At 45.1% G+C, this 13015-nt stretch overlaps 1 protein-coding gene and 1 long non-coding RNA gene across 3 annotated transcripts in view; one reads left to right on the top strand and one right to left on the bottom strand.

Moving 5' to 3' along the window:
• The window catches only part of LOC144676939 (uncharacterized), a 191670-nt gene that overhangs the window by 129934 nt on the left and 48721 nt on the right, over window positions 1–13015 (bottom strand). The window lies entirely within an intron of this gene.
• The window catches only part of ptprn2 (protein tyrosine phosphatase receptor type N2), a 1029555-nt gene that overhangs the window by 1004385 nt on the left and 12155 nt on the right, over window positions 1–13015 (top strand). The window contains exon 22 of one of the 2 annotated variants that reach the window (XM_078537232.1): window positions 11261–11334. In XM_078537232.1, the coding sequence (XP_078393358.1) occupies window positions 11261–11334 (74 nt within the window). Of the gene's footprint in view, window positions 1–11242; window positions 11335–13015 lie in introns of both variants that reach the window. The other variant, XM_078537231.1, reaches the window with a different exon arrangement.

Here is a 13015-nt window from a genome sequence, read left to right as displayed (position 1 = left end):
TGTCCGCTCTGGATCACCTTTATGTTTAGCACCTCCCACATGCTGCAGCAGCAACACATCACCCGTCCTGCCATCGCTATTGTATTTTATTTGATTTATTAATTAATTGATCTCGTATCCCTGCTTTCTAAACTTGAAGATTACCCTGGCTCTTTACACTTTACTGTAATTAATTCTTCTACACACCAGCATTGATCTAATACTTAACAAGCTATTTTTAAGAAAAGGAAAATAAGGAATAGAGACCTAAACACAAGCTAAAAACCTTAATTTTACTTTAAAGACTAGAAATTCTCACCAATCAAATGGTCTTCCCACTCACTTTTCAAAATGAAGTCTCCACACTCTCCCCAATCTTTTTTAAAACGAAGTCCCCACGCTCTCCCTGCTCGTTTTTAAAAATGAAATCTTCACACTCTCCCCGCTCATTTTTTTTAAATGAAGTTTCCACACTCTCCCCACTTGTTTTTTAAATTAAATTTCCACGCTCTCCCTGCTCATTTTTGAAATAGAATGTTTTTGGGATAGTTTCTTAGAACAGCATGTTCTGGAGCCAACCAGAGAGCAGGCGATACTAGTCCTGATATTGTGCAATGAGAAAGGATTAATTGTGTCGATACAGACTCAATGGGCCAAAGGGCCTCTCCTACTATGTGATTCTGTGATGACATCATAATGAAGGTGCCCCTAGGTAGCAGCAATCATAATTTGATTGAATTTTACATTCAGTTTGAGGGAGAGAAGAGTGGGTCCAAGACTAGCATTTTAAACTTAAATAAGGACAATTATGAAGACATGAAAGCAGAGGTAGCTGGCAAATTAGGTTAAGGGATAGGTCAAGAGAGATGCAGTGGCAGACATTTAAGGGTATATTTCTGAATACACAGAATAGATACATTCCAACAAGAAAAAAAAAATTCCTAGGGGAGGACCCACCATCTATGGTTAACTAAAAAAAGTTAAAGATAGTGGGTGGAATTTTCCATCCCAGTTGGCATTGGGCATCATGGCACGCGTGAGCAGACAATATGGCCGAAAGGCCAAAAATCGGTTTACCACGTCGTGAAACCAGTTTGCGATCGTCTGCTCTGCCCGAGAATGGCGGGCTGCAATTCCTGCCGCCGGACACCGGCACATCATTTTAATACATCTGCATACCATTATAAGCCCTGCTCACCAGACTCCTACCCTCTCCCCCCCCCTGCTGGATCATTTGGGCACTTCGGCGTGTTTGCACACCAACGTGTTTCACAACTGTACATAAGCGACATGTGCCTGGCAAGCTGCACTTCACTCGGGACTTCAAGGTTGGTTTGCCTTCATTTCTTCAGGCAGCACTCATGGTCATTAGCGCCAGGTTTCGCAGGCAGCACCACATCACTTTTAGGGGGCTCACAGGCAGGTCTCTACCAGACCAACCATAAGGCAGAGTTGGCTTTTCAACAGCTGCAGGGCTAGGGCTTACTTGGGGAAGGGAGAGAAGTGACCTCAGGCAAGGGAAGAGGTTGCAGGGTGAGAGCTGTATTGGGGAAGGGGAGGTATCAGCGTGTGTGTGGATGCACATGTTGATCTGTGCAAGTGGTCTCAAATTGGTGAGGGCTGAGGAGGCAGTCTCCATAGAAGATGAAGCCAGATGGTGATGTAAGTGTTTGTGTGAGAGAGTGAGTGGTGATGCCCCTTGCACTGGCAGCGAGAGAGGTGCCAGAGAATGCGTGAAGGCCTTGTGAGTGTGTGAGTTTAGAGTGATGAGATGGTTGACTTACCCTGGTGGCAGGGATGAGATCATTCATCCGTTTTCTGCACTGAATGGCCGACCTTTTGTGTGCAGCACAGACCACTTCTGCCACCGCCTCCCAAGCCGGAGTTGTGGGACTGATGGGCCTCCTGTGGCTAGACCATTGGTAGAGGACATAGAGGCGGGCCTCCACGGTGTCCAGAAGGCATCCCAGGGATGCGTTACTGAATCGGGGGGCTGCACTCCTCTTGGCTTTTGGGGCATGCCTAAGCCATTGCCCTTCTAGGTTGCAAGCATTGAAAAGAGTGCAGCACCTGTAGTTTAAATACGGGGCCTTGTGTGAGGAAGCGGTGAGGTAATGGCATGGCGGGCAACTCGGAGTCTGCCCGCCAGTGAAATGGCGTGCTTCTTGTGGCTGTATAATTAATGAGGTGGTAATGGGATGATACTGTGCGAAAAGCCGCCATTGTGGTCAGCGGCTAAAATGTCCTTTTTCCTGCCACTGCACTTAATGCAAATCTGGGATGTTTCCATCCAGACTTAAAGAAAAAGCATATAATTGTGCAAAGGTGGGTGGCAGGTCAGAAGATTGGACAGAATATAAAAAACAGCAATGAATGACAAAGAAATTGGTAAGGAGGGAAAAATCAGAGTACGAGAGATAGCTGTCTAGAAATATAAAAACAGATAGCAAGAATTCCTTTGGATATTTAAAAAAGAAAAGAGTTAACAAAGTGAGCGTTGGTCCTATAGAAAGTGCGCATGGGGAATTAAGAAGGGAAAATATGGAGATGGCAGATGAATTGAACAGGTATTTTGCATCGGTCTTCACTATAAAGGATACAAGTAACGTCCCAGAAATAGCTGTAAATCAGGGAATGGAAGGGAGGAGGAACTCAAGAAAATTACAATCACCAGGGAAGTGGTACCGAACAAATTGTTGGAGCTGCGGGCTGACAAGTCCCCGGGTCCTGATGGACCTCATCCTAGAGTATTAAAAGAAGTGGCTCATGAGATAAATGATGCGTTGGTTTTAATGTTCCAAAATTCCCTAGATTCGGGGAAGGTTCCATTAAATTAGAAAATGGCAAATGTAACTCCTTTATTCAAAAAGGGAGGGAGACAGAAGGCAGGAAACTACAGGCCACTTAGCTTAACATCCTTCTTAGGGAAAATGTTAAAAGCTATTATTAAGGACATTACAGCAGGGCACTTGGAAAAATTCAAGTTAATCAGTGTTACAACTGGGTTGGGAGGAGTGTGCGAATTATCAAGCCCCACTGCTCCGCAGGTTGCACCATTAATTTAAATGTTTAAGTTTGCCCCCAAAATGGCCAGCTATAATCTATACCTAAATCTATACCTCTAGTGCCCAGGAGAAAAGAAACTCTGACCAGGCTTCTTTCAAAAACCCAGAATGATTAATTTATTTTAAAACAAAACTTCTTTTAACAAGTTGCAAGTACTGGTTAATACACGATTGTAATTGGGAAGTATAACTATTTATCTCTTCCTACAGAATTCCCCCAGCACACACGCAGACACACACACAGACAAACAAAGGGCAAACAGATAGAGTCTCTCTGCAGAGATGGGCTTTGGAGGATGGGCATTATAAAATATATAGTCTGCGGGATCTCGACACTGTCAACCTGGAAGTTCTCACCACTGGTCTCAGCTTTGCAGGTCCAAGTGCAGACTAGTTACACCCAGATAAAGGCTCTCTGGCTACAGGTTGATAGCCACACACAATTCTAGGCAAGCTAGAGAGAGGGAGCCAGTCAAGGTAGCCTTCCTTTCTCAGCCTCTTCTCCAACAAGACTGCCTTCAAAACAAGCAGGTTCACAACTTAAGTTGCAATTGCCTTTTTGTCTCCCAGCTTTTCATTAATTAAAATGCTTTGCAGGTCAACACAAACAAACAACTCCTTCTCAAGTACCATACAGGTCAGGTGATTTCTTGGAAGGGGCCTGCTTGTTGACAGTTCCAAGGTGAACGTATGACCTTTTAAAAAAAAATCCCAGGTTAGCATCCACATGTCCAGATCATGCCAAATCCTTCCATTTTGTAAAAGAAAACTTCAATCCTGTGGGATATGATCTAACATCAGGCAGAGTCAATATAGTTTTGTGAAAGGGAAACCATGTTCAACCAATTTATTGGAATTCTTTGAAGAAGTAACATGTGCTGTGGATAAAGCAGATGTACAGTTACAGTGGATGTACTGTACTTAGATTTCCAGAAGGCATTTGATAAGGTGCCACATCAAAGGTCACTGCAGAAAGTAAAAGCTCATGTTGTAGGGAGCAACATATTGACATGGATAAAAGATTGGCTAGCTAACAAAAAACAGAGGGTAGGTATAAATGAGTCATTCCCTGGTTGACAAGATGTTACGAGTGGTGTGCCACAGGGATCAGTGCTAGGACCTCAACTTTTTATAATATAATTCATATAAATGATTTGGATGAAGGGACTGAAGGTATGGTTGCTAAATTTGCTGATGGCACAAAGATAGGTAGGAAAGTAAGCTGTGAAGGGAACATAAGTAGGCCACAAAGGGATATAGATAGGTTCAGTGAGTGGGCAAAGATCTGGCAAATTGAGTATAATGTGGAAAAATATGAAATTGTCCACTTTGGCAGGAAGAATTTTTAAAAAGCATATTATCTAAATGGTGAGAGATTGCAGAGCTCTGAGATGCAGGGGGATCTGGGTATCCTAGTGCATGAATCGCAAAGGTTAGTATGCAGGTACGGCAAGTAATTAGGAAAGCTAATAGAATGTTATCATTTATTGCGAGGGGAATTGAATACAAAAGTAGGGAGGTTATGCTTCAGTTTTACAGGGCATTGGTGAGACCACATCTGGAGTATTGTGTACAATGTTGGTCTCCTGATTTAAGGAAGGTTTTAAATGTATTGGAAGCAGTTCAGAGAAGATTTACTACACTAATACTTGGAATGGGTGTATTGTCTTATGAGGAAAGGTTGGAAAAGCTAGGCTTGTATCTGCTGGAGTTTAGAAGATCCTGAAGGTTCTTGTCAAGGTAGATGTGAAGAGGATGTGGCCTCTTGTGGCAGAATCTAGAACTAGGGGTTACTGTTTAAAAATAAGGGTCATCCATTTAAGACAGAGATGAGGAAATAATTTTTTCTCAGAAGGTCGTGAGTCTTTGGAACTCTCTTCCTCAAAAGGCAGTGGAAGCAGAGTCTTTGAATATTTTAAGGCAGAAGTAGTTAGATTCATTATAAGCATGGGGGTGAAAGGTTATCAGGGGAAGGTGGGAATGTGGAGTTGAGGTTACAGTCAGATCAGCCATGATCTTATTGAATGGCAGAGCAGGCTCGAGGGGCCAAGTGGCCTACTCCTGCTCGTAATTCGTATGTTTGTATGTATGTATGTACATGTTCAATGTGGCTGACTCTTAACTGCCCTCTGAAATGGCTGAGCAAGCCACTCAGTTCAAGGGCAATTTGGGATGGGCAACAAATGCTGGCCTTGCCAGCGATGCCCACATCCCATGAAAAAAATAAGGAGAAAAAAACATATGTTCTCTACTGAGTTTCTTGTTGACTATCTTGTGGCCTCTAGCTATGCTCTTCACCACAAGAATCTGTATCCACTCTGTCAAAACCTTTCATATTTTTAAAGGCTTCGAAGAGGAAATTTCTTCATTTTATTCCTCCTTAATTGACCTGGCCTCTCCCAGGAGATGCGGTGGGAAATTGAGATCTACGAGGCATCACAGTTGTGTGGATAACCTGTCTTTACCTGTCTGCCCTTGTTCATCTGTTAAAGTGAAGGGAGGGGACATTAAAAATGTTCAACAAACCAGAAGTGCTGGCAGTATTTATTTCCTTCTAGCCATGTTATCAGCTAGAAATAGCTTGCTTGTTCATCAAACACCTGATGATTAGCAGAGTGATGTTTTCATGCAGAGAACGGCTTTATGTGATTGGAGACATGAGCTATCACCACCCATTTTCAGCAGATGAATCTTTCCCAGTCTGAGCCTACCTGAGGGTAAACCTGCTAGGGAATTGCCAATGCTGGGAAGATCCAGTGTAAAATGGTTTCAAATGCCTGTAATTTGGATGCTTAAATTGCTGGCATCTTTATGAGCAGCCATTGACACATGAGAGCCTATTTGGAGGGATTATGCTAATTGAAGGAGCAAAGGTCAGTAGACATTAAAAATCACAAAAGAAAATGTTAAGTAATTTATATCAAGTGTTTTACAGCATTCAGGAGACTGAGAGTATTTTAATTCATTTTTTTACCTTTTTCATTTCATTGAAAGAAACAGAATCATTCATGTGGTTGAATGTCTCCTCTGATTGGTATTTGTGGTAAAAACGTGTTTAAGACTTTGCTACAAATCGTCAGCAAAGAAGGAACTACTGAAGACAAGAGCAGGTCAGAGGCCAGGAATCCTTCGACGTGTAAGTCACCTCCTGATTCCCCAAGGCCTGTCCACCATCCATAAGGCACAAGTCAGGGGTGTGATGGAATACTCTCCACTTATCTGGATGAATACAATTCCAATAACACTCAAGGATCTTGACACCATCCAGGACAAGGCAGCCCATTTGATTGGCTCCCATTCTACAAACGTTCACTCCCTCCACCATCCACGGATAGTGACGGCAGAGTCTACCATCTACAAGGTGCACTGCAGGGACTAACCAAGGCTCCCTAGGCAGCACCTTCCAAATCCACGACTGCTACCGTCTAGAAAACAAGGGCAGCAGATACATGGGAACGCCACTACCTGGAATTTCCCCTCCAACCACACAGCATCCTGACTTGGAACTATATTGCTGTTCCTTCACTGTTGCTGGGTCAAAATCCTGGAATTCCCTTCCTAACAGCACTGTGGGTGTACCTACACCACAGGGACTGCAGCGCTTCAAGAAGGCAGCTCACCACCACCTTCTCAAGGGCAATTAGGGATGGGCAATAAATGCTAGCTTAGCCAGCGAAGCCCACATCCCATAAAAATGAATAAAAGCTTACATTTATATGGTCTCTTTCATGACTTCAGGACATCCCAAAGCATTTTACAGCCAATTAATTACCTTTCGAAGGGTAGTTGTTGTTATAGGAAATGCAGCAGTCCATTTGTACACAGCAAGCTCCCACAGAGAAGATCATCTGTTTTAATGATGTTGATTGAGGTAGAAACATTGGCCAGGACTCCCCCTGCTATTCCTCGAAATAGTGATCTGGTATATTTTACCTGTGAGGGTAGATGGGGCCTCAGTTTAACATCTCACTTGAAAGACGACATCTCCAGTAGTGTAGCACTCCCTCAAGCTCTGTGCTCAAGGGGAACATTTTCCCCTCGTCGGGGAGGAGGGGGAGTACGGGAGTGGGCGCCGGTGGCCAGGCTTCCGATTGGCACCCCCAGTCGGGGGAGGTGCGCCGCCATTTTACGTGGGCGGGCCAATTAAGGCCTGCCCAGTGTGACGTCCGCCAGGAAGCGCCATGTGCTCCCTGTGCGGGCGGGGGTGAGATTCCCTCAGGCGGGAGTGCGCTGTTTTGCGCATGCGCACGAAAGAGTGCACGGATCTCCCTGAGGCAAAGTGCTGCCTCAGGGAGATCGGCTCCAAATAAAAAGTTGACAGAAAGGTAATGAAAAAGTTTCCCTGACATGTCCCCTCATGTGACACTGTCACATGAGTTGGGAAATGTCCTTAACTTTCATTTAAACATTTGAAAAACATTTAAAAGCCCTCAGGAAACCTCATCCCACCCGTGGATGAGGTTTCATGCTTTTTCCGATGCCCGCCTAGACTACTGGCCTGCCCGCCAACCCTAAGGCTGGACGGGCAGGTCCATCAATCAAGTTAATTAGTTTTTTAATGGCCTTAATAGGCCGTCGACAGCTCAGTGGGCGCATGGCCGATTCAGCTGCGCGTCTGCAGAACTGAAAATCCAAATGACGCGGGGTGACATCAGGACGCACGCCCGACATATCCCCGCGACCAGAAAAACCTGCCCCAAATGTCAGCCTAGATTGTGCCCCAAGGTTATGACTAACAAGCTTCTGACTCAAAGGTGAGAATACTACCCACTGAACCACGATATCACACCCCTCTAATAATGTGGTATTCATAAAAGAAACAAATGGGTGTATTTATTTTGTGCCTTATCACATCATCAAAGCATTTTATAGCATTTTTTTCTAAAATGCAATGTCTGGTGTTGCGTGGGCAAGTATGATAGCAGCAGAAATACTCCATGAACAGCAAGACGATAAATGACTACAAAAGCAAAATGCTGCGGATGCTGGAAATCTGAAATAAAAACAGAAGCGTGAAAATACTCTGCAGGTCAGGCAACATCCGTGGCAAGAAAAACAGAGATAATGGGCCGAATTTTTAAAGGGTTGTGGGGTCAGGACCCGGTGCGGGTGGGAATTAAAATTTGCGGCCCCAGAGATCATCTAGGTAGCCCAATGCTTCTGGGACAGTTCTGTCAGGTGGGAGGGAGCAGGAAACATGGTCAGCGCCAATGAAATGCCCCTTGAGTTCATTAAGGAGTTTGTTAAAGGGGCCTATTTCCATTCAGGCCTGGAATTTTAAATTTCTTTCTCGAGAAACTGAACAGTCTTTAATGCACATCTGGCAGGTTCACCACAGAGCCCAAGTAATTTTCTCTACAGTTGTTTTGAGGTAAATCTGAGGAGCCAACTTGCACCATCAAAAGCACTGCATCAAACTTTGTCATCCATGGCTGCTTTTAACCTCCTGGCCTTCCCACGAACTGCCCACTCTAATTGGCAGGGCAGCAGCATCCCCAACATGGCTGCCACCTGCCATTGCCGCTGCAGCCAAGCAAAGCATTGAATGGTTTTGTACAGGGCCCTGGAGGGAGACTCTCCTGAGTAGTTAGGCACTTTGATAGGGAAATCATAGGATTTTAATGAAAGGATGAATCAATGGGATGAGTATCTTATCTGTACTTAAGAATAGTTTCAAATGCAGTCCAAAACAAAAGGAGTGAATCCAGTAGATTCGCTCCTTTTGACCTGAATGCTTTAGTTTAGCAATGCTCCTGAGGATATAGAATGTGGCGTCAGCTGTAGAATGCAGAAACTGCAATCACAGAGCGGCACTCTGTCTTAATTGTTCTATAAATATGAGCAAGATATGATTCAACCATCAAATGTACTGATCAACCGTTCATTACTTTTTATTTGGAGCTTAGAAATACCAGATTCACAGGTTATGGAGTCACTTGCATACTCATTATTTCCTGATGAAGTTGTTTGCTCTTAAATTCAAATATCTTAGGAGCACTTGTATCTCTGGGAGACCTGGCTCAAATCCAGTTTAACCAGATGCATTGGAGCTCTCGTGGCTGCGTGTTTCCTATGTAAAATGAATTGGGAGAGCCGCAATCTAGTTTCTGGTTTGCATTTACCCGCAGCACAAAGCTGACGCTAAATTGACAGTTTTGCTCAGACCGGCCATAGTAATAACTAGTGTGGAAAATAGAAACGTTGCTCTGACTCATTTAGGTCGATACATTTCTGACTGGAAGGAGGCGTGTTCTGCAACTATTGCTGTACCTTTCCTCACGCCCAAGTGCCTCTTTGATGCTAAGAGGGCCAACTCTTGACCCTGCTCACCCGATGGAATCCTACCGATGGACAGGCAGGCAGTTCAAATGGATGGCTTATCCCTCCCTACCAATCTCACTGCCTTTCTGATTGTGGCGACTTTAATCTACCCTTTCGATCAACTGAGGGGTACACCTGCCACGAGGCAGTAGGATCTCCCTTTAAATATGCAAACTGAACTCCAATGTTGTCAGCAGGGCCCGGCTGTAATTTGAACCCCAGGCCTGGGCAAGCAAGCCGGCCTGGCTTGTCTTTGGTGACGAGAGGACCTGGTGGCTCTTGAATGCTGCCCTGGGCCCCACAAGGAAACCCTGTGCCACACCCGGCTCGAGCTCCATTCCCTTCTCCAGGCTGCCATTTCCTCCCAATCACTTACGTGAGTTCTGGTAACAATTCCTCAGCCACCCTCGCCTGCCACCCAAAAATCCCTCCCCCGCCAGTTAGTTACTGCTTCCCATCAGCTTGGCTGGGTGGCTGACAAGGGGACCAGATGGTTTGCTGACCACCTCACACCCCATCTTCAGCATGTGCAACTCCCACCAGGAATTAAAATCAGTCTTAGGATGTCTGTAACAGCCCTCATGTGAGCAAACACAAATAAAATGCGTTTATCATCCCTCGAGTTGCCAATTGCACACACTTCGCCTTTGCATAATGACCCAGAAACTGTTTAATACATTTGTATTTATTCAGGTCACATGGCTGTGTCGCTTGCAAAGAGTGCACCTTGGAATCTTAACACCCTCTCTACCAGCACTGTAAATCCTAACCATTTTAAACCTAGCGGAAATGCCACAATGGCAATTAAATGCACAGTGCTCGGAACTTGCACATCCCGTGAAACACACGTCACCAGAGGCAGGAAATTTATTTTTAATGAATATTTATGTGCGATGTGTAGTTCTTTTTTTAAAAAAAGAAATGACAGAAGAAGATAGAGCAGATATATTTGCAGTAATTAGGTAAATGCTCAGTGAGTTGTTCCCATTTTGGCTTCCATTAATAAGCGATTTGGGCCACAATTAGAACAAAAAGATAATAGGACAGGAGCTGAGAAGGAGGCTTTCGGGATTCAACAAGGCGATTATTGTAACGCTGATAATTATTGATTGATCACCGTCAATGTGAAACAGTTGGAAAACAGCATTAGTGGACCTCCTGATAGATTGTCCGCAGTTTACAGAGCAACGATAATGGAGCACAGCAGCAATACATAGAGAACTCAGTACCAGAATCTAACTGCTGCTACTGACTTTCCACATGGTCTGCTCCACTCGAAGAGCTGTGATGTAGAGTAAGCATGCTTCTCATTTTCTTCCGTTACTTTCCGCCAGGGTTATCTAGTGTTGTTAGGTTTATTATAGGGGAAAGAAACAGGCACATAAAGTTGTAGAATGCTCTTAATTTATCACTTTAAGCTACTCCCAGCACCAACAATAGTCAGTATTTCAAGTGCTGTACAGCTCAAAAGCTCCTAAAGTAATGCAAGTTTACAGGGAGCAAAATTTTGAGTAGCCAAGAGTACAGTTTAAAGAAAAACATTCTTGGGATATGGGACGTCGCTGGCAAGGCTGGCAATTAATACCCAAACCTAAGGAGGTGATCCCAGTGTGTGGTTCACTGGGCCACTTCAGGGGTCATTGGGAGTCAACCACATTGCATGTGGGACTGGGGTTTGCGTGGACATAGCAATGGTCATCATTATACTTCACTGAAATCTTCATGGCATCACTGGATTAATGAAAGCATGTATTTGGCCAGTGATTTCCAATCTTCTGCGCGAAAGAACTAATCTTTCATTTGAGAAGGAGCAGAATTTGATCTGGCAAGATTGACAGCCTTTGCAGGAATGGTGCAGCACTTGGATGTCACTTCAGTTTGTGGTTTGTTTGCAGGTGCGAAGGAGATAGATATAGCTGCTACCCTGGAACATTTGAGAGACCAGAGACCGATGATGGTTCAGACAAAGGTAAGCTAAAAGCAGAAAAAGTGCAGCATTTCAGTCAGCATTAGAATGAAAAACAGCTTGTTGTTTCTGCTGAGACTTTAAATCAGAGGAGCATCATCGGTGTCAGGGTTTAGCCCGAAACATCTTCAGTATTTTCTGTGCTTTTCAAATTCCTACTTCCAGAATTTGTCATATTTCTTTAATCACTCCATGAGACCTGATGGTTCCACTGCTGCTAAGGAGAGGAGCTGGTGGGGGAGAAGAGTCAATCAGGTCTAACACGAGCTGTGGGGAGATGGACTTCTGGAGAATGAGACAGTATTGTACAAAATTTACCTTACAGGATTAAATTAATGGGATAGAGCTCATGATAAGATTATACATGATCAGTGGATGGGGCAGGCTTATGGGGCTGAATGGCAATGTCTTATTTCCTGCTTTCTTATGTATTTTGGGTTCTTCCTCCCACCTTTGGCCAGAATTCTACAAAGAGGGGGTGGCCTTGCTTCGTGGCTGAAAAGTTGGGGGTGAACCTGCCTCTGCTCGGCTGGGACATCCCATGGCCATTTTACGGCTCAAGGTGGGACTTCCACCCCCAAATGAGAGGAAGTCCCACCTCCCAGGGCTGCCAGTCAATCCAATAGACAGCAGCTCTCTCGCCCCAGCAGCACCACCGGGGAGAGGTGGTAGGCAAACAGCCCCCGAAGAGACGCTATGGACTGAACCTCAAGTCTGGGGTTTCACCGGGGTGGGCAGGGCCCGCATTTGTCAGGGCGGGAGGGATCATGGGGTGGGCTGCCTTGGGAGGGGGCCTCTGTTTGGTACAGGGTTCCTGAACAGGGCCCCCCCTCCCCCTCAGCCCACAACCAGGCTGTATTCACCACATGGCATTCACACTTGCTGCCGTGGGTAAAAACCCAGCCTTGGTGGGAGGAGACCCTTAAGTGGCCATACATGGGAAGGCGGGCTGCCCAACAACTCCTCCACCATGAGTTAAATCCAAGCAGGGGTGGGTAGGCAACGCCATGGCACCCAGTTTTACACTCCCCCTCCTCCTGTCAAGCTGCCCCCAGTGAGGTGGGGGGGGTGGGGGGCTGTAAAATTCTGGCCTTTATTCACTTCCTACAGTGTTTCTGAAGGTATTGGTAGGAACCAGAAAGCCCCAGTTCTATTGCTGGTCAGAGCCTCAGAATTGGGGAGGACAAAAAAAAAAATCAGGTTGTCTTCCCACTCCCACCACAGCTCAGAGACCCCCTGCAGTAAATTACATATGAAGGTTGAGTGAGATTCGGATCAGGGTTTGGCTATGATAACACCACTGGCCCGAGCGCAGTCAAATAGTCTGTCTCACAGGTGAAGAATGGCACTTGGGTATTTGGTGTTGGAGGGTTTATTTGTGCTACCAGAACCATATCCCAGCAAGGAGTCTGTTCTTTTGGGGGAGCTGGGGAGAGAGGAGAATTTTAAATAAACGCAGGGAAATCAGATGCTGCAAACCTTTTGTTCATTGGGGATCTGGCTTTCTCAGTGCTCATGATGCATTATCTGGCTGGAGATTTTATCGAAGCCAAACAGATCACGAAGGAGAACTCAAGATGCCGTCTCCTGGGTGGGTGAGACTGAGCTGACCAAAAGTGTAGAGTGAAGTTTACACTCTGAGTCATGTACCCAGGTACAAGAATCCTAATCACTGCAGAAACTT

This window comes from Cetorhinus maximus, chromosome 3, assembly GCF_964194155.1.
Source record: "Cetorhinus maximus chromosome 3, sCetMax3.hap1.1, whole genome shotgun sequence".
Lineage (NCBI taxonomy): Eukaryota > Metazoa > Chordata > Chondrichthyes > Lamniformes > Cetorhinidae > Cetorhinus > Cetorhinus maximus.
Note: the sequence above shows the minus strand (reverse complement) of the source record. Positions and strands in the feature narration are given on the sequence as shown.